Here is a 21,954-nt window from a genome sequence, read left to right as displayed (position 1 = left end):
AGGGTTCTTAAATTATATATAAGTAACATTTTGAATGTTGGACATTCACAAGTACTTCCACACTGTGTGTTGCTACTTTTACTTAAGTAAAAGGCCTGCATACTTTTTCCACCACTGATCCATGGTGAAACGTTGTTTTGTTTCACTATATACAGTGTATATGGTTGAAATGACAATAAAACCCACTTGACTTGACACTTGATAATTGCCAGTCAGATTGGAGTGGCCGCGCTACCCTCTATATGACACTGTGGTATCATGCTACATTGAGCTGTCATCATATCCTTTAAGCGTCTCCTCTAATAGGCCTGCACATAATGAGCCACACCACAAAATGCACTCATTTCATCTCCACTCCGGGCTAATGATGTGTCCAAAACGCTATTGAAGTAGATAAACAGGTGCTTCATTTGCTCACTCGTTCTATTTTCCAACCTCCCCTTTTCTTCTTCTTTGGTTTTAGTGTCAACCAGGCTGCCTCTCCATCCAGATCCGAACCGTGCTGTGTGTCTTCCTCGTTCTGCTCACCTACTCTGTTACTCAGGCCTGTGTGGTAAGTGTGTAGTTTTGTCATATAATGAGTTCAAGTTTAAGATTATTTGTTGAGCCCAATATGAAACAAAATCAATACAAAATCCTTTTCAATGAAAAAAAATAATTAAAAAGGTTGAAACTAATAAACAATATAGTTCCAAAAAAACTGAAGAAACAACAACAATCCCAAAGCAAAAGCTCTCCGTCTCGCCTGTGACTCACACAATCCTACGCCGTGTGTGGGCAGCTGGTGTAGCTAGTTACAACATACAGTCCACGGCACATACGCTCCGCTAACGGACCGCATACGTTACAAATTCATGTTGTTGCCTAAACGTAATCCTGCCCTACACGTCCTGACCTAGCTGCCATATTTGACAAGTTGGGAGTGAGAATGTGTTGACTATTTATAGTGTATTATAAAGCATTTATATAAATTAGCCAATTATCTAGATAAAGCTTGGGAGAAGAGGAAAAAAGCTCTTTATCGAGATGAATTGTAGGTGAGAATTTGTTGTTTGTGTGTGGTATGTGTGTACGTGTATATACATGTGTATATGTGTCTGTATATGTGTATGTTTGTATTCATGTATTTCTCCGAATGATTTGTATATGCGACTGGAAGATGTTTGTTGGATACATCGATATGTGGTGTCTTGTAATCCCATGTGGTATGGGCCAAAGTGTTTGGCATGACACAGAAATAGAACATAACTAACTAACTAACTAACTAACTATATCTCAATCAAAGACATGTTGGCGCCATTTTAGATTTTGGATCAGAAATCTATTAGAATCATGTATGAATAACCAGGTTTCTCTATGTTTCATGTAAACATTATATCCTCAATATGAGCCAAACCAGAATAACACTAAAGTCGGGATATCAGAGTGCATGTAAACATCTTACAAAGAATTTGTATGTATGAAAATAGTAATAATAAAACAATGGAGAACAAAGCATATGAGTTAGAAACAGTGTCATCATTTCATCGTCATTTCAAGTCTCTGCAGTACACGGGTTGGCTGAGTCACAGCTGAGCAGATGGTGCACCGCGGAGTCTCAGAAGAATGGGACATTTATTGTTCAAGTGTAAAACACCCATTAAAATATTTTAAAACGCAAATTGGTTGGTGTCAGCATGGGCCCCAGAACTCGGTCAGGCTCTGATGTTTGTGTGTGTGTGTGTGTGTGTGTGTGTGTGTGTGTGTGTGTGTGTGTGTGCGCGCGTGCGAGTGTGTGACTACTGAAATATGTAGTGTAAAAATACAATGAAGCACAGGTGCAGCCTTCTCTCTCTTCTCAATGTAGGCCACTTACTAGGCTACTTAAGTAGGCTCTGGTAGAGCCTATGTACTACTATAGATCAACCTTTAGTGGTTAGATTTCTTTAGTCAATTAGTCATTTTTTATGCTTTTTTATGCTTTTTTAATGCCGAATGATTTATTTCCAAGAAACTTATGAGCTATGTCTTGTAAACATACAAGTTAAAATGCTGCTCTCCATGATTCTTTGAGGAGAAACTCAAGTTTTACAGATGCTCAATGGTTTGCATTTATATTGCTTCACTTTTCTAGTCTTAACCACCACTCAAAGCCCACTAGGATAACTTTTATTTTTATTGTCGATTAATCCGTTGATTATTTTTTTGATTAAAACGATTAGCTGTTGGTCTATAAAATGTCAGAAAATGGTGAGAAATGTCGGCCAGTGTTTCATAAAGTCTTGTTTTGTCCACAACTCAAAAGATATTCAGTTTACAGTACAGTCACAGAGGAGCGCAGAAACTACAAAATATTCACATTTAAAGGTCCCCTGGCATGAAAATTTCACTTAATGAGGTTTTTTAACATTAATATGTGTTCCCCCAGCCTGCCTATGGTCCCCTAGTGGCTAGAAATGGTAATAGGTGTAAACCGAGCCCTGGGTATCCTGCTCTGCCTTTGAGAAAATGAAAGCTCAGATGGGCCAATCAGGAATCTTCTCCCTATGATGTCATAAGGAGCAAGGTTACCTCCCCTGCTTTGCCCGCCCAGAGAATTTGGCCCACCCATGAGAGAGCGAGACATCATGGCTTTCAAACGAGCAAAGTGGCAGTTGGTCAAGGCCACACCCCCACCCTCCACCTTGCCCCCCTCTCCTCCTCAATAGCTACAGACACAGAAATGGCACATCCTAAGGAAAGCTCATTGTAGGACTGGCTCTAGTGGCTGTAATTCTGCACCAAGGCTGAATATCGGGAAAGAGACTTCAGATACAGTATTAGGGGACCACTAAGGTCTATATAAAAGAGACTTCAGATACAGTATTAGGGGACCACTAAGGTCTATATAAAAGAGACTTCAGATACAGTATTAGGGGACCGCTAAGGTCTATATAAAAGAGACTTCAGATACAGTATTAGGGGACCGCTAAGGTCTATATAAAAGAGACTTCAGATACAGTATTAGGGGACCGCTAAGGTCTATATAAAAGAGACTTCAGATACAGTATTAGGGGACCACTAAGTTCTATATAAAAGAGACTTCAGATACAGTATTAGGGGACCGCTAAGGTCTATATAAAAGAGACTTCAGATACAGTATTAGGGGACCGCTAAGGCCTATATAAAAGAGACTTCAGATACAGTATTAGGGGACCGCTAAGGCCTATATAAAAGAGACTTCAGATACAGTATTAGGGGACCACTAAGGCCTATATAAAAGAGACTTCAGATACAGTATTAGGGGACCGCTAAGGTCTATATAAAAGAGACTTCAGATACAGTATTAGGGGACCGCTAAGGTCTATATAAAAGAGACTTCAGATACAGTATTAGGGGACCGCTAAGGCCTATATAAAAGAGACTTCAGATACAGTATTAGGGGACCACTAAGGCCTATATAAAAGAGACTTCAGATACAGTATTAGGGGACCACTAAGTTCTATATAAAAGAGACTTCAGATACAGTATTAGGGGACCACTAAGTTCTATATAAAAGAGACTTCAGATACAGTATTAGGGGACCACTAAGGTCTATATAAAAGAGACTTCAGATACAGTATTAGGGGACCACTAAGGTCTATATAAAAGAGACTTCAGATACAGTATTAGGGGACCACTAAGGTCTATATAAAAGAGACTTCAGATACAGTATTAGGGGACCGCTAAGGTCTATATAAAAGAGACTTCAGATACAGTATTAGGGGACCGCTAAGGTCTATATAAAAGAGACTTCAGATACAGTATTAGGGGACCACTAAGTTCTATATAAAAGAGACTTCAGATACAGTATTAGGGGACCGCTAAGGTCTATATAAAAGAGACTTCAGATACAGTATTAGGGGACCGCTAAGGCCTATATAAAAGAGACTTCAGATACAGTATTAGGGGACCGCTAAGGTCTATATAAAAGAGACTTCAGATACAGTATTAGGGGACCACTAAGGCCTATATAAAAGAGACTTCAGATACAGTATTAGGGGACCGCTAAGGGTATATAAAAGAGACTTCAGATACAGTATTAGGGGACCACTAAGGCCTATATAAAAGAGACTTCAGATACAGTATTAGGGGACCGCTAAGGTCTATATAAAAGAGACTTCAGATACAGTATTAGGGGACCGCTAAGGTCTATATAAAAGAGACTTCAGATACAGTATTAGGGGACCGCTAAGGCCTATATAAAAGAGACTTCAGATACAGTATTAGGGGACCACTAAGGCCTATATAAAAGAGACTTCAGATACAGTATTAGGGGACCACTAAGTTCTATATAAAAGAGACTTCAGATACAGTATTAGGGGACCACTAAGTTCTATATAAAAGAGACTTCAGATACAGTATTAGGGGACCACTAAGGTCTATATAAAAGAGACTTCAGATACAGTATTAGGGGACCACTAAGGTCTATATAAAAGAGACTTCAGATACAGTATTAGGGGACCACTAAGGGCTATATAAAAGCATCCAAAGAGCACCACGTCATGGGACCTTTAAGAAGCTGGAATCAAATTTTTTATTTACTTTTTTCCATAAAATGACTCAAACCGATTAATCGATTATCAAAATAGTTGGCGATCAATTTAATAGTTGACAATTTATCTATTAATTGGTTAATCTTTGTAGCTCTAAAGCGCACAAAACCTTCAATTAAAGCAACTAATGGATTCGACAAAATCATAAAAGTGTTAGTCGACTAAAGATTTCTTTGGTCGAGGACAGCTCTACGGCCTTTGATAATTTTCAGGTTAATCTAATTAATAAATCACTGTGTGTTACTGTGTATGATTGTTTTAATGAAACAAAGTCTACAAAATGTACAGATGAACCACATGCAGCACAGCCTGACAGAAGACGTCTTAAAACAGCTTGTTTTGTGACAGAAACTACTTCAAAAACTCAAAGAAATATTTGTTTCCTTATGTAACCTCTGTCCTTTTCGTCCCTTGCTCCAGGTGGGATGTGTTCCTTGGGCGAAAGTTGGGACAAACTCCAGTCTCTCAGCGGACGACGGCCCTGCAGACGCGTACAACATCACCGCGGCGGACAGAGCTTGTTCCAACATGGCGTACGCTTTGCTGTCCTGCGTGGCCGGCACCCTCACTCTTGTCCCCTACCTCCGAGTCTCCTCGCTCCCCAAGATCCTCCTGCTCCTCCTCCTCTCTGTCACCTACACTGTCGTCATGGAGACCAGCGGCTATCGCCAAGCTGTGGGGTAAGCCTGAGCTGCATGTGATGTGTTGGATATGGAAACAACGTGTGTTTGGGCTCCAATTTTTTTAATGTGTATGCATTTTGAATTTATATTTCTTTTCTGTTTTTTTTTATTTGCCTATTAAAGAAGCAAACAACCAGTGTGGTTTCTGTGTGTGTGTGTGTGTGTGTGTGTGTGTGTGTGTGTGTGTGTGTGTGTGTGTGTGTGTGTTTGTCTTTCAGAGGAGGGTTTCTCCACACAGGGGGGTATGATCCTGTGTTGGCTGCCTTGCTGTTTTCTGGAGCTCTGGCTTTGCATTCAAGACAGCTGGACCTGAAGATGCGGCTCGACTATCTCTGGGCTACTCAGGTACGTCTGTTTGTGCTTGTAGCTAGGATTGGGCATCGATAACCAGTTCCAACTTGGAATTGTTTCAAAAATTGCGATTCCAATGGAATCTTTTTTTTTGTTTTTGGCTTAGAATCCGATCATCAGCTCCAAATTTAAGTTTTAGTTTCCATAACGGCCACTGTACTTCCAGGCGCTTGTTGTGTTGCAGCCATGGAACACAATAAGCGGCACTCTGAAAAAGAACGGTAAAACTGTATACCACCATTGTATCAAAATAAAATGTTCCTCTTATCTGTGAAATAAGCATGCGACCCGTTTCAACTCCAGCCCTCAAAAAAATTTGAAAATCTATAAGTACCGGAATCGAAAGGAAGAATTGGAATCATAATTGTTAAAATCTGTGGATGGTTGGAGTGATAACTGGCTGGACTGAGCTGTCTTTTAGTTTTTTGTCTAAATAAGATAACATACTCCTAATGCCTGTAGTGTGCCATCTGTACTATACAGTGTTGAGATAAACAACTGCTGTATGTACTTCGTGTAAGCGTACACCTATGGATGTACAGATTCATGACTGTGGGTACTACAGCTACTACATTTGATCCTTGGGCTCCTTTCTGTTTTATGTTACGTGCCTTGTTGTACTGTTTTTGTTTGTCAAATCACTCAATAAATACATGTTTAAAAAAAAAAAAAGAATTGTTAAAATCAAAACGATGCCGAACCCTACTTGTAGCACACCTGTTACTGCTCATACACACAGTCAGTGCTCTTGTGCACCGCAAAAAAAAATCTGCGTATTGCAGTAAAGTAATATTTATGGATGGCTGGTAATTGTAGGGTTGTTGGTTTGATCCTCAGCTCCTCCTGAGTCCTGATTACAGCACAAAGTGTCCTTGAGCAAGACACTGAACTGGTTTCAACTATTTTCTAAAACAAACGGCAAACGGCTTTATTGTTTTGTCAGTCAATATACATTTTTTTAAATTTTTCTCAAACATCAATATTGGTAGGCCTATCAGTCTTTAAATCATTATCGGTTGAGCTCCATTATAAATTATAATTATTATTATTCGGCTAAATGTTTGCATATAGACCAATTTGTGATCTGTACATATTCAAAGTAAGCACTTTCAATGAATCAATCAATGTTATAGACAGTTGAAACCTTGTAGTGTTATATCAGCATTTATTTGGACCTTGTGTAGGAGAGTGTAAAGTTGGTCTGCAGATTATCAGTCTAATAGGCTAAGTGTACTATAACATGTAGCCCAGCTCACAGATAGAGGTCCAAAAATTTGAAAGCTGGGACGCGGACCCGTGCAGAACCGAGAAATGTTGGACTCGAACCAACCGGACGAGTTAACAAGTAAACTTTACAAGTTGGCTAAACAAAACTTTGTAATGATAGTAGCCTCCTCCTTGCCAGGAAAGATGGCAAAATGGCAAAAAAAAGTTTTTGCTGCTTGAAACAGCGTGGTTAGCTAATCCACTGTGTTGGAAGCTTTTCCAGGCAAAATAGAATAGGAAAATATGTTTATATGTCATTTAGACACAAATACATATTAATAAATGACATGTTGATGTTTGAAAGTCTCTAGGTTTTAATATAAATGCAGTAAATAAATCGATTCTAATGTTGCACCTGTCAATACACAACGAAATATTCTGTAGCCTATTTTGCCGTCAATACTGCCGACATTGTCTAATCAAATCAGTATATATTTATGTTTAACATGGTATTTCATTTTATTAATGGGAAACATACATGGCTAGCAGCAGCGCAGCGTCAGACACGTTTCTGGTGTGTAAAGACATTGAAAAATCCATGCAGCCGACACGCAACACAAACGCCATGCTTACGCCACGCAGGCAGTGTGTAGCCGCCCTAAAGTAACGGTTGCTCGTTTGCTACGGCTGCGAGCATCGCTTGTGGCCTGACCTCGGCTCGGTCTACTGCTCTCTGACCCCTAGCTTCCCGAGCACGCACATGCACACTTACTCGCGCACACACACACACACACACACACAGGGATTATACAGTATACAGTTCAACAGACCTTAGGACCCGCAGCAATAGAACGGGACCCAACCCGGACCCATTTAAACCGTGGAACCGAAACAATACGGGTCCCAGGATGGGTCTCGGGTTCTAGGGTTCGGGTCTACTACCTCCCACCTCTACTCACAGATGCTTCTCACTCGGTCAGAATGTTAAATCTTTAAGACAATGTGAAATTGTGCCATTTTTGTTTGTTTCTCGATCCATTTTTGTTTATTTGTTTATTTTGTTTTATGATTTGTATATTCCCCCAGCTCTATAGTAAGCTAATTGTTAAAATAAAAAAGTATAGCCTACGCCAATATAATTCACAAAAGAAAAAAAAGAAAGAAGATACAGACACTCATTTCTTGAAACAAGTTGATATCTGATGGAAACAGGTTGAAATATTCTCACATGACAGATTTTTATTACAAGAACTTTAGGATTTAGTTTTAGGCAGCAATGGCTTAATATACGCCTAAATGCATACAGTGTGCATTTTAATTGTATGTTTGTGTGTTTGCATCCATGTTTCTATTTTAAGAATGACAGGGAACGTTTGTCTTGTTTGTCATTATCTCCCTCTAGTGATAAGGATAAGCAATTACATCTACCTCTGAGCTTTGAGCTGCAATGAAGCGTCATTGTATTTTTAGACAATAGAGCATCCGTTTCACTTTGGCTCTACATCCCTATGACTCTGTAAGGACTCACCTCTCCTTCTCCACTTGTGTGTTGTGTGAATTGCTGATGGCGCCAGGCGGAGGAGGACAGATGTGACATGGAGAAGGTGAAGCTGGACAACAAGAGGATCCTGTTTAACCTGCTGCCGGCTCATGTGGCTCAGCACTTCCTCATGTCAAACCCCAGGAACATGGTGAGCATCTGCAGACATGTCCAGGCTCGCCCAACATGGATCACCAGAGAGTTAAGGCCTCTGAAACCAGCAAAGACTTCCCAGTGTTTCCTGATACACCCGGGAGGGGCTGGTTGGAGACACTGAGACATCTGGGTTTAAACTTGACTTGAGTTTGGTTGAAAAGGGAATGTTCTTTAGACGTCAAAATCTATGACTCCCAACCTTATTTTGGCTTGTCCCCCGTCAATAAAAGCACATGTTTGTCACAGGTTGTGTGACAATATGTCTGAGTTGTGAGCAGGTCGATCAAAGAGTGATTTTCCTTTCTCAGATTGGTTCACTTGAAAGACTTTTACAAGCCTGGAGAGGTAAAGTCTGGGGACAAGTCTGAAAATAGAAATTCTTTTTAATTACATCTTTGAAACTACTCATCTCATGACCCCTTAAATTATGACCCATTGGGAGATCCTGGTATAGATCCTGAGACTGCGTGATAGAAGAGAATAATAATAATAATAATAATAATACATACATACATACTGTTAAGAAAAAATATAAATGTGGACACATTCAAACATTAAATACTGATGACAGAGAAATATACATGTAACATGTAATTAGCAATATTATCTGATTACCTACTAGAATCCAAGTATGCTAAACTCACTGTTAAGTACTAATCCCTACTAGATATGTTCTCTGTGTCTATGAAGATACTATATGAATATTATACAGGGATGATGATACAGTAGTTAGTGAGCCAGTGCCCCAGGCTTTTTCAGGACTTGCTGCTGCTTGCGGTAAAGTTTCCTACAGTCCTGCTGAATAAAATCATACACGTCCTACTGCCTTCATGAAATACATTAAGCATTATCAAAAACAAACTTCTCATTTTGATTTTTTTTTTTTTTTTTTTAATGCACACAGAACTGGATTTTGTGAAATGAGATGGAGCGAGTGTTCTCTCCTCACATTTCTTTCAACAACCTGGAGCTAAAGATATAGTTTGTCTGGATCTCTGGGGTGATAAAGTTCTGCAAATGAAAATTGCATAATATCAGTAGCTGAGCTGGCTGTTACAGGGACAACCCATGCAGCTGATTATTTTGAATTAGTCACACCTCTTTTCAGTCTCATTACCGCTGGCTTTGCGCACATTGCTGCTGGTCTTTAATCCAGTTAAATACTGCCAGATCACTCCGCAGTGAAACTAGAGGCCTAGACGTTTAAACATTTGTCACTTTTCAACCAAATTTAGCTGTTAGCTCAGGGTGTCTTTGGACCCATAAATCACCAAATGAATGCTTTTTGGCTAGTGTCAAATCTAATCTTACAATTATATGAACACCATTACAAGCTCAGCCGTTTTGGGCACCACCTAAGCCAAAAAAATGTAACCAAAATACTTTTCTCACATCTAATGGTTGTGGTTGGTCCCCAGTGGACTTCTTTAGCAAGTTTTGTCTTAAAGCTTTTTGAGTGTTTTATTATCTGCTCCAGCTACAGTATTCCACCGTTTTAGACGGTGATATGGTTATAATAATGGTCCAAATTGATGTGAAATTGCATTTTCTTTTATTAAAAAAAAAAGTGATATTTTCTTGAGGGAGGACCCTTAAACTCCACCGCCGAATAAGTGCACCCAAGTCTTCCACAAACCGAGTGAAAACACTGCAAGCTGGTATTCAGTTCTTTATTTAGGTAATGCAGGAGAATTATACGTGGATAGTTTGCTGGTTAAAACTGGAGCAGGTTGCAGGCTTCATGTTTGGACGTATATTGCAAAGAAATGTCCAATATGCCCTGCAAGTGTTTGGGTCTTAATGTTGGAAATATATCCCAGCTGGTTAGGACAATGGCACTGCTTGACCTGACCATATGTTGTGGTGTTAAAGTGGAAGTGTGAGCTGACAGCCCTATGTGTCTGTATCCACTGATTGATGAACATCCCCTCCACTGATCTCTGTTCCTTCCTTGGCCCCCTCCTCCCTTTCTCAGGAAGTGATGAATACATACATCCTTTCAGGAAATTTGTAGCCCCGAAAGAGGACAAGCTTTGTAAACACTAACACTGCGTCCATATTGTCTAGGCTGCATACTTGGACATTTTTGTAGGTGTGATGTTAGTATCCAACTTTAAAAGTTATGAGTATGAATATGCATGGATGGAAACATTATGTATGGATCCGATGGCTCATAACTAGTAACATTTGTGCTGTAATTCCTGTTTTTTCAAAACATTTTCAAATTAACAAAGTGGAACATTCTAATGTTAAAAACTGAAATAATAGCTTTTATTTACAAATCCTTCCATTAAACAGCACATAAGCAAAACAATGTTGCAAACTCCTCCCCCTCCCATATTATTGTATGTATTGTATATATTCTAAAATCAGCATTTTAGCTTTGCAAAATAGATACAGAAGCAGGAAATATTATCATAAAGGGTTACATGCATTTGCCTGGTGATTGTGTAATTGTAATACTTTGTATAGTACAAAGTATTCAGTGCCTGTTTTGTGTTAAAGAAGACAACTACAATTAGGACACAGCTTTGATGTTGCAAGCCAGAATTTAGCCTATTAGAAAAATAAAACAAATCAGAGCTAAATTGTAGCATAATGAGCCCAAGGACTACAAACACATTGACCACAAGGGGGTCTTTGACTGACATGAGAAATGATTACTTACAGACTTAAAGAACAGACTTAAACAAGCGATTTCATATTGCACTTTAATAATGTTTTGGGAGTTGGAGGTGATCCAAAGAAGAGTGGTTAAAATCCAGTCCCTGATATGGGTCAAGCTCCAAAAATGTAGGAACCTCCATTTGCAATAATGCACCTGGACAGTTTCTTTGCATTACACCTTTTTCTGCCTGGTTAATGTCCCATTTCTTACGAACTCCATACCCCCAGTTTGTAACTTCTGTTAAAGTCTATAATCCCGAAATGAAATAATCCTGATGACATCACAGTGACATCATCCAGAGGTTTTTGTTTTCTTCTCACAACTGACAATGCTTCTGCAGAGCTACAGTAGGCCGAGACTAGTAAACACTGGGGGCAGGAAGTCAGGAAGTATGTTTCCGGCACATCGGTGACCCCTCGCAGCTACAGTGTATAGAACGGCGTCCTCTCTTTCCTCTGGGCTAAAGTTCACCCATACACTGTATTCATAACACAGCACAGTGGGACTCTGCTGCCAGGAATTCAAAAGTTTATCTGCTCCAACATTATGCTTGAAAAAATGTTTTTTTTTCTACAGTGGCCACATGCAATCATACTGGATTTGTTTGCCCTTTATACACTTTATATATATATATATATATATATATATATATATATACAGTATAAATATGTTCCTAAGATGTGTGCAGTGACCTTAGTCAGTACAGAAATTACAACCCAAAAAAGTTATCTTGCTTATTTTATATTTCTTATCACTTAGAACCTGATTGGTAATACACTTGCAGTGTTGCTATCAAAGACTTCATGACTCTCCTGATTCTTGAATCTGAACCATAAGCTGCAATGCAGCTGGCCTTTATGTTTCTATAACATTATTTAACTATTGTACATCCCATGGGAAATCTATTTGTGTATCAAAAATACATGTAAATCCACAGGGAGCAGACACTGTAAGTGTGCAAGGAAGAAGAATTTTTTTTTTGGAACTTTGGTGTACAATATATGGCTAAATAATACAGACTTTTTTTTGGACACAAGTATCATTTTGCAAATAGCTTCAACAAGACTAATGGAAAATACATAACATTATTAATTGGTCCCCAGCTGACATGGGGCGAGAGGCGGGGTACACCCTGGACACGTCCCCAGACTTTCACAGGGCTGACATAGAGACAGACAATCATTCACAAGTACAGAAGAAATGGAGAACCAGGAGAAAACCCACGCTAACACAGGGAGAACATGCAAACTCCAAACAGAAAGGAGAAGCAGATTCAAACCCGGAACCGTCTTGCTGTGAGGCGACAGTGCTAACCACTGATCCACTGTAGTGCCCCAACCCCCCCGATACAACGAAAGTGAATAGAATTGACTTGAAAAATGACATCCCGTTAGTCTGGATAATCCACAGAACACACTGTTTTTAGTTTTTAAAAGGCACTATTTCCTCAGAGAGGAAAGTCGTTCAAATGAAAACTGTTCACAGTGCGGTCTGTGGATTAACAGGGACACTTCATCTCCGTTTTACTGGGGCGAAGGCGGATATCTCGGATGTTGAGCAAATAAGACCAAAACTAAAACCGACCCTTTAATGCCTTGTGATTTATCTTTCCCACAGCTATAGGTCATGCCAGTTTTGTCTTCACTTTCTCTCCCCAGGACCTGTACTACCAGTCCTACGCTCAGGTCGGAGTGTTGTTCGCCTCCATCGCCAACTTCAACGACTTTTACATTGAGTTGGACGGGAACAACATGGGCGTCGAGTGTCTCAGGCTGCTCAATGAGATCATCGCCGACTTTGATGAGGTGAGTCAATTTTGTTGCATCGTAAATCTGCAGTTTTTATATATATATATATATATTTATATATATATATATACATTCCCCCTGCAGTTTTCATGTCTGCCTGCTCTGCCTTTGGAGAATCTGGGGCAACATGACCTCCATAATCTCATTTAAAAAAGATGACATTGTGGCCATGACTGAGGGTTTAAAAAATACTGTGTTTATTGATGCAATATAATAAGCAATGGTTGCGGTTGGGAAAGTTTTCAGAATAAGGAATGACTTACAGATGACTTTTGGCCTGCTTGAATCTATAATCAACAACATGAAGCTTTCATTTACTCAAACACGCTAAAATAGTCCATTTTAATTTGCATTTGGATTTGCTTGCCATCACAAGCTATAATATATATGAACCAATAATATATACTGTATGAACTGATTTTAAATTTGCAATAGTAGTAACGCTTTCATCCTGTTTTTTTCCTCTTTTTTTCCCCCTTCCAGCTTATGGACAAAGAGTGCTACAGGGATATTGAGAAAATCAAGACTATTGGCAGTACGTACATGGCTGCAGTAGGACTGGTTCCTACAACTGCCTCCAAGGTACACATACAGAAGCTACATTTAGATCCCGTATGAAGTTTTGTGTTTGGAAGGTATTAGCACGCGTCGAAACCGTTGATGAATGCACACGGCAGTTTTGAGAGGCCTAGTATTTGCAGGTAGCTATTTTCTGCGTGTTGATATTTGTCACTTTTCACTCCACAAATCCTCTGTGAGGGATTACCGGCCTCTGTGGTGTCAGCATATACTGCATTCATAAAGTTTCTGTAAATTATGCAAAGCTGACAAACAAAAGGGCTCTTTCTGCAACTTCTGCAAAACTTTACTCAAACTTTACAGTCAGTCACAAAGGTGGTTTGACTTTGGGGAAAACCCTGGTGTGTGCTTTTGTGGCGCTCCCAGATAATAATGTATATAATTACATAGGGGAAACAGAACTGGAGGGTAATATCAATTTCTAACTTGGACGTAAGCGTGCTTGTTTGTGCATAAATGTGCGTTTTTCTTATATTCAGGGCCAGAATTTTCCGCAGATTTGAAAAGAAAAAGAATTAAACTCAGTTAACTGTTAAAAAAAAAAAAAAAAAAAAAAAACTGCAGATTCCGTTTGGGCCTGCTGACATTTGTGTGTTTCTCTGATTCACAGGTGAAGAAGTCCACCACCTCACATTTATGCACAGTGTCAGATTTTGCCATTGATATGTTTGACGTCCTGGATGCCATCAACTACCAGTCTTACAATGACTTTGTCCTGAGAGTAGGTGAGTGAAAAGACACACACATGCATGCACACACAAACACGCACTGGTCAATATAAACATTGGCGTTGGAGCTTCTTCTGACCCATTGCACTGGACACCACCGCTGCTCAGTGCCGGTAAGTTTGGAAGGAAATGCATCACAGAAAGAGCGTTGACTCCAGGAAGCTAGTCACAGCGAGACCTGAAGTTCTGGGTTCCATTGTGTTGGGTATCCTGTGGAGAGCCTGCAACAGGAGCCCTTGTTTAATCCCAGTGTAGCCTGGTGTACACAGTGCCATCCTGTCTGCAGACTGTGGGGCTGCATGTGTCAAAACTGCATGTGTTTTGTGTGCTTGGCTGAACCCCCTTTTACACAAATGCAACTTTTAGGAATTTGCGTAATGCTGGCTTTCCAGAAAGTGCAGAAAAACAAAGTTTGGCCTATAAAACCTGCTGAACTGTGGCTTTAAAGATGAAGCATTACATTACATTACATTACATTACATGTCATTTAGCTGATGCTTTTATCCAAAGCGACTTCCAATTAAGTGCTTTCAACCCTGAAGGTGTAAACTCCAGACAACAAGTAGTAAGTGCAAGTATATTAGCTTTAAATAAGCAAAACTACAAAGAGCCATATGAAAGTGCAGCGTCAAGAAATGTGTATATATATTTTATGTTTATCCGAGGTGTAGTCGGAAGAGATGTGTTTTTAGACTTTAGCTCATTCCACCATTTAGTAGCCAGGACAGCAAACAGTCGGGATTTCGTTGAGTGATTAGTTGTCCCTCGCTGTGAGGGGGCAGCAAGCAGGTTGGCTGATGCAGAGCGGAGTGGGCGGGTTGGGGTATATGGTTTGACCATGTCCTGGATGTATGCTGGGGCTGATCCGTTCGTGGCCCTCTATGCAAGTACTGTCTTCAAGTGTCTTGAAGCGGATGCGGGCAGTAATTGGTAACCAGCGAAGAGAGCGGAGGAGCAATCAATGCCACTGATTTGCAGAGAGACATGTCGTCACAGTGGTGTAATTAGTAACGTTGTTTTATTTATCAGTCGGTTTACCAGTTGGTACTGAACTCAATTGGTTTAAAAGCTACTTGTTTAACAGTAAACAATATGTCATTCGGAATGCATCTATTTCATCATATAGTCACATACACTCTGGTTTTCCACCAGGTTCCACACTAGGTTTTATTTTCGTATCTACATCAATGATTTGCATTTGATATCAAAAGAAGCAATCTCCTTTTTTTTATGCTGACAATACCAATATTTTTCTTACAGATAAAGATGCACATAGGTTGATATCTTGTATGAACAATGTTCTAGATGAGATGGAGACATGGCTCAAATCCAATAAATGATCCCTTAATGTTAAAAAGAGTGCTTATATGATCTTCAAATCTAAAAATAGAACCATATTAGGTCATCTTCACCCAATTCTTTTGGCTAATAACGCACTTGAAAGTTAAGTTCAGAGTAACAGTGTTTTAAGAGTATTTACACTAGCATTCACAGGATCGATACCAAAAAGAAAAAAGAATCAGTCTTAACACTGGATCCTTTTCGGGTTGTGCAGCAATCACTTTGTCAGAGATTTTACACAATGTTTGTAATTTATCATTTAAAAAAAATCCTTAAAATGGTCCTTTGTTTTAACATGCATGTGATTTAGTAATAAACAGAGAAAGATAAATGCCAAATGTTTAGCAAATCACTTGATATTAATGAAAAGGCAATTAGAAGGAGCTTATCAATGATGCACTCGCCTAATTACTCGTACAATATACAATATATAATTTATACCTTATAGATCATGAAACATAGCTATCCCCTCATGAACAGTAGCAGCTTTTAAAGAGTATCTGTATCGGTGATTCTGTCCCTGGTGTTACTTGGCATCAAATCGAGGAAGGGAAACTGCATTTGCTAAACTCCTCATGCAAGGATTTAAAGGTCCAATGTGTAGGAATTTCTCCCATCTAGCGTTGAGATCATATATCGCAATCAATTCTCTCGCGCCACGCAGTTCAAAGTACATATTACAGCTACGGTAGCCTTCACGCTTCAAAAAGCCAAGATACCCATTAGCAGCATTAGCAGCACCTGTGAGTTTATCATGTGACAGCGAAAACGCGAAAGGCTGAGCAGTATGTCCTGTATTTCCCTTACCGGCTAACGTATTTCAAGATGGCGCATGAATATGTAGCGTCTACCCCAGTTCATGCGAATGCAAATGTAAAATTTCAAGCCGATAGGAATACTTGGAATTGATGGTGGAGGTAAATATTCATGTAAAAGGACAAGTTTATGAACGGGCAACACAGATTTTGATAATGAACAACTAAACACATTACACACTGGACCTTTAAAAGGAACACCAAACAAAACACATGGCTCAATATGTTCTGTTTTAATGACAAAATAACCTAAAACAATGATTATTATTCTTTGAAATATTATTGAAAATCAGATGAAAAGGATATTAGTTGAATGTGATCTGAGTGAGAGCACTTTCATTGTTTTAAAACTTGAGACCTGAATGTTGTTGGGTGTGTGTTTCAGCCCATTCGTTGTGTTCATGTGTCCAGGTATCAATGTGGGACCAGTGGTGGCAGGAGTGATTGGAGCCAGAAGACCTCAGTATGACATCTGGGGAAACACAGTGAACGTAGCCAGCAGGATGGACAGCACCGGGGTACAAGGAAAGATCCAGGTACAGTACTTCAGTCTTCTTTATTTCCCTAGGTGAAAGTCTCATAGAGATTGTTTCAAGAGAGACCTGGTCAAAAGGACAGCATAAAAAAACATTCAAACAGAAAAACCATGCCAACAATTTGTGGCTTTAGAGAGACGTCAGTTTAGTTTTAGCTTAGTTTACTTGAAGAAGTATTTCTTGGCAAAGAGCGTCTGGGCACAGTAGTTGTGTGTAGCTTTCTGAAGTCTTGTTAAGTTAGTTTGGTACTACCACTGTGCCTGCACAGAGATCCAAAACCTAGTCTCCCATTGCCAGACCCATCTCCACAGTTCTGTAAAGATAGGTCTGGCTAACACCACACATAACATTCTGGGATAGGAGAAAAAAACGCTCCAGGTGGTTTGCATTTCTTTAAACCAATCACAATCGTCTTGTGGCTGTCTGGGGAAGGAACCTATGTTGGTGGAACATTTGCACCCCGCTAAAGAAAACGCCACATACAGTATTAAATGAAGTTAACTGTTCACACAGTACAGTAATGGTCGCTATTTAAATTAGCTGGATACATGGTTAAAGGTCCCATGACATGGTGCTCTTTGGATGCTTTATATAGACCTTAGTGGTCCCCTAATACTGTATCTGAAGTCTGTTTTATATAGGCCTTAGTGGTCCCCTAATACTGTATCTGAAGTCTGTTTTATATAGGCCTTAGTGGTCCCCTAATACTGTATCTGAAGTCTCTTTTATATAGACCTTAGTGGTCCCCTAATACTGTATCTGAAGTCTCTTTTATATAGACCTTAGTGGTCCCCTAATACTGTATCTGAAGTCTCTTTTATATAGACCTTAGTGGTCCCCTAATACTGTATCTGAAGTCTCTTTCCCGAAATTCAGCCTTGGTGCAGAATTACAGCCACTAGAGCCAGTCCCACAATGACCTTTCCTTAGTATGTGCCATTTCTGTGTCTGTAGCTATTGAGGAGGAGAGAGGGGGGGGGGGGGGAAGGTATGGGGGTGTGACCTTGACCAACTGCCACTTTGCTCGTTTGAAAGCCATGATGTCTCTCTCTCTCATGGGCGGGCCAAATTCTCTGGGCGGGCAAAGCAGAGAAAGGGGAGGTAACCTTCCTCCTTATGACCTCATAAGGAGAAGATTCCTGATTGGCCCATCTGAGCTTTCATTTTCTCAAAGGCAGAGCAGGATACCCAGGGCTCGGTTTACACCTATCACCATTTCTAGCCACTGGGGGACCATTGGCAGGCTGGGGGAACGCTTATTAATGTTAAAAAACCTCATAAAGTGAAATTTTCATGCCATGGGACCTTTAAACGTAACTTGCTCTTACCAGTGTATCGCCGTGTGTACTTTGTCCACAGCAATCCCACAAATCTGTCCCGAAACATCGCAGTTACAAAGTAGATAGTAAATGCTGTAAACATATTCTTTGTAAATCTTTGCAATCATACATCTAAAGAACCAAGCAGGCCTGCATACATCTTTTTTCAAAACTTGCCATTTTTAGCGTGTAGCTTGCTGGCTGGAAGTTTTTTATTGTATCCTGTAGCGAAGGGATTTTGAGAACAGCAAGACACAGAGAGCGGACATGTCAGGATTTATCCTGGAAATGTACTTTTCGTCGATCCAGACTAATTCCTTCCGTACATTGTTTTAAGTGAAAGCAATGCAGCGTATTGGAGAGCTTTTTTTGCTCAACTGTCCCTTAGTATGAAGAGCTGACATCATGAGAAACCTCCTCCTCCTGTGTTTCCTCTCCAGGTGACAGAGGAGGTTCACCGTCTCCTCACAGACCACTACAACTTTGTGTGCCGGGGCCAGGTCAGCGTGAAGGGCAAAGGTCAGATGCTCACATACTTCCTGGAAGGGCGCAGGCACGGCAGCAGACCACCTCATATCCAGCAGCAGCCTGGCAACGGCGAGCGGCGGTTCAGCGCGTTCACCCAGGGCAGCGTTTGCACCAGGCTGAGCCCCGCCCCCTCCGTGACCACCTACGCTACGGCCAGGACCCCGAGCCCGAGCACGGCCAAACCAACCACCTCCTCCAGCGCCACCAGGTACCTGCCCTCTGTCCCCACGGCAACGGTGTGACGGATACTTTCTTCATTGTGATCGTGGTTAACAAGAAAGTGAGAGTGGAGGAGGGGTGGGGGGGGTGTGTGTGGGGGGGATAGCACGGATGGCAACAAGATAGCGGTAGCAGAGAGAGTTTTTTCAAAGCGGGGAAAAAGAGCCGACCTCCACTCTTCTTCTACTGGCTGTGGGAGGCAGCTGAGGCGCTAATCGTCCAATGGGAGGCCTGGACTCGGGGCCTAGACTCGGGGCCTAGACTCGGGGCCTGGACTGCGTTTAGGCGACCTCGGTCGGACTCTCCCTCCACACTCGAGGCCTGTTTGTTGTTTCACACCGGTTGGGGTGCCACGAACAAGACGCAGGATTCTTTCAGCCACGTTGCTCAGTAACCAATCGAAGGTTAAGGGTGTCTTCGCGATTTCAGAGTCGACACCCACTACTGTCTCCACAACTGCAACAACCTAAATCAGCATCGAAATAACAAACAATTGCACAATTGATAGTGTAGCACGAAAGCCTCTGTCGCAACAACAACCACATGTGGAATTTCCTTTAACAACTTTTAGCTGACCCTTTTCTCTCAGTATGAAGCCAAATCAGTGCTTTTGCCTTAGCGAACACCCCTCACAATGAGTTCCTTGCCATTTTTTATTTTTTTGCCTTTTAGATCCTTTATTGATTTATTGGACACCACTTCAGATGAATTAATGAATTGCAGTTGTCCAAGAGGTATATGTTTTTAAAGTGGATGAAGCCAAATGTATAATTGTAAATGGTAGTATAAACTTGCCAAAATATGACAGGGCATTGCCTTCAAATCATCTCCTGGACATTTATGCCCCTTCACTTTAACGCTCCAGCGGCACATGAGGTAAACTCTTGTTACCCTGAGCCGCTCAGTGTCTTTGAGTGCATGATGCCACTGCTGCATTTCGGTCATGTGTGCTGTCTGTTTCCCTGTGATGCTTGACTTCCAGATTCTTCCTCGTCAAAGTGTAGCAATAAAGCGGTTTGTCTCCTATCTCAGCCCCTTGCATGCTGTAGCCAGCTGGATCCTATTTTTGACCTGATATTGTATGTAGCCAATAGAATGTGCATAGCTAGCCACACCAGTCTGTATCTCTGTGGAGTTGACGCATGACTTAGAAAAACTTATTTTCTGTATTGTGCGAGTGTGATTCCTTCCTCGTGGATTTCTATTTGAAAAAAGAAACTGTTTTTTTTTCTCTGCGTGCTTGTTTATTAAGAAAATATTTTCTATTGTTTCAATATTCCGTTCTACTATTTTCATGAACTCAAAATCTGCTTTGGTCGAGCGAAGAAAACTGCTGTTTATGAGGAGACACCCAAACCTCTGTGTCTGGCTTCCTCACACAAATCCAGATGATTTATTTTATGGTATAGCATGCTACTCACAGTAGGGCTTACCACAGCCATTAACTCTCCTCTAATCTGTTCTAGCATGCACTGCCTGCAAGCCTGTGGCTCTTACATGCATGCTTTGATGAAACATTCATACAGGCCGAGCAGCGGACACACAGTGACTCTGTTTAAATGTAGTCCTCATGCATGCGCTAAAGGTAGCGGTCCTCTTGAATGTAAGGTGCTTTTTTTGACCCGTGTCTTCTTCATGAGCTTGGTGTGCAAACCTTCTTTTTTTAGGACAGTTTGACATCAGGACGGGGGTTTCACCTCCTCCCCGCTCCTGCTGTAGTCAACAGGTAGCTGGTTTTCAAATGTGCCAACCTATTTTCATAAACATATCAAACTTGTTGGTGTTGAGCTGTAGCACAACTGAATGCGTGGCTACGGTTATTGTGGATTTTCCCTTTTTGTTGAATGCCTGTATTTTTACTGTTCTTTAACAGTTTTGTAACTCAATGATGAAATGATGGCAAGTGTTGATTTTTTTTTGAAAAGATTTATTTGGACACGATAAACTGACTGAAATGATGATGTTGTACTTCTTGTCATCATATTTAAAATATATACATACAGTCTATATAGTAGCTTGAATGCTTAATTTGAGTTTCTAAGAGATTAAAAATGAGGATTTTTATACACTTGCTTTAACCAGTTGTTTGAAATTGATGGAAAAGAAGTTATTTACAATATTTTTTTCCTGTAAATTGGATATTTTCATACTGTATGATACGGGTTTCAATTGTTATATGTAGGTATTACTTGCTATTATTGTACATTGCAGAGTCTTTTTCAGAGATATATTATGAATGAACCGATATTTGTCAAGTTCTTTTGTTGAAGATGTATTTATCGAGATGTTTTATGTGAATGTAAATTTTGTTAAAGACGATATTTTATACTAAGTGTTTGCACTGCGATGATATTGGACGTATTATGATTATAAAAAATAAAGCCAGCGGGGACATGTCTCCTGGAGTTAAAAGTGATCTTCCTGTGCTTATTTTTACCAACACACACACACACACACACACACACACACACACACAGTGCATATTGAGAGGCCATTGAGCTCAGTTATAAGGTTACGTAACAGTAGAAAAACAGAGTAGCTGATGTAAGAAGTTTGGAGCAACATTGGGGTCAATGTCAGCGTGTTGTTTTCTCTGAGAGAGTTGATATGTTTTTAATTGTTTTTAACTGCTCTTTTATGTTTTATGTAAAGCACTTTGGATTACCTTGTTGCTGAACTAAGCTATATGAATAGAGTTGCTTTGCCTACTTTAGTTTAGTTTAGCTTATTTGCAGACAAAAAAAACTGTTGTTCAGAAGGAGCCTCACGCTGATGTTATGAACACGTCCACTACCAGAAAAACATTCACACTGCAGAGATTGTGTATGTGTAGAGAGCAGATTATCTACCATATGTGCAGAAAACCAACACCATGAGTGTTTGGAATGTTCCATTTTTGGTATCCGTGTTCTCATAAAGTTTGT

General features: G+C 40.3%; 1 protein-coding gene across 1 annotated transcript in view; it reads left to right on the top strand.

Moving 5' to 3' along the window:
• The window catches only part of LOC120564877 (adenylate cyclase type 1-like), a 54,375-nt gene extending 32,929 nt beyond the window's left edge, over positions 1 to 21,446 (top strand). Inside the window, exons 12-20 of the mRNA XM_039810129.1 lie at positions 464 to 553; positions 4,974 to 5,233; positions 5,455 to 5,581; positions 8,368 to 8,484; positions 12,816 to 12,962; positions 13,449 to 13,547; positions 14,155 to 14,269; positions 16,840 to 16,964; positions 18,724 to 21,446. Of these exons, the coding sequence (XP_039666063.1) occupies positions 464 to 553; positions 4,974 to 5,233; positions 5,455 to 5,581; positions 8,368 to 8,484; positions 12,816 to 12,962; positions 13,449 to 13,547; positions 14,155 to 14,269; positions 16,840 to 16,964; positions 18,724 to 19,053 (1,410 nt within the window). The 3' untranslated portion in view covers positions 19,054 to 21,446. The remainder of the gene's footprint in view (positions 1 to 463; positions 554 to 4,973; positions 5,234 to 5,454; positions 5,582 to 8,367; positions 8,485 to 12,815; positions 12,963 to 13,448; positions 13,548 to 14,154; positions 14,270 to 16,839; positions 16,965 to 18,723) is intronic.
• Positions 21,447 to 21,954: the final 508 nt, after the last annotated feature.

The sequence above is a fragment of the Perca fluviatilis genome, chromosome 9 (assembly GCF_010015445.1).
Source record: "Perca fluviatilis chromosome 9, GENO_Pfluv_1.0, whole genome shotgun sequence".
NCBI lineage: Eukaryota > Metazoa > Chordata > Actinopteri > Perciformes > Percidae > Perca > Perca fluviatilis.
This window is presented reverse-complemented; position numbering and strand designations above follow the sequence as displayed.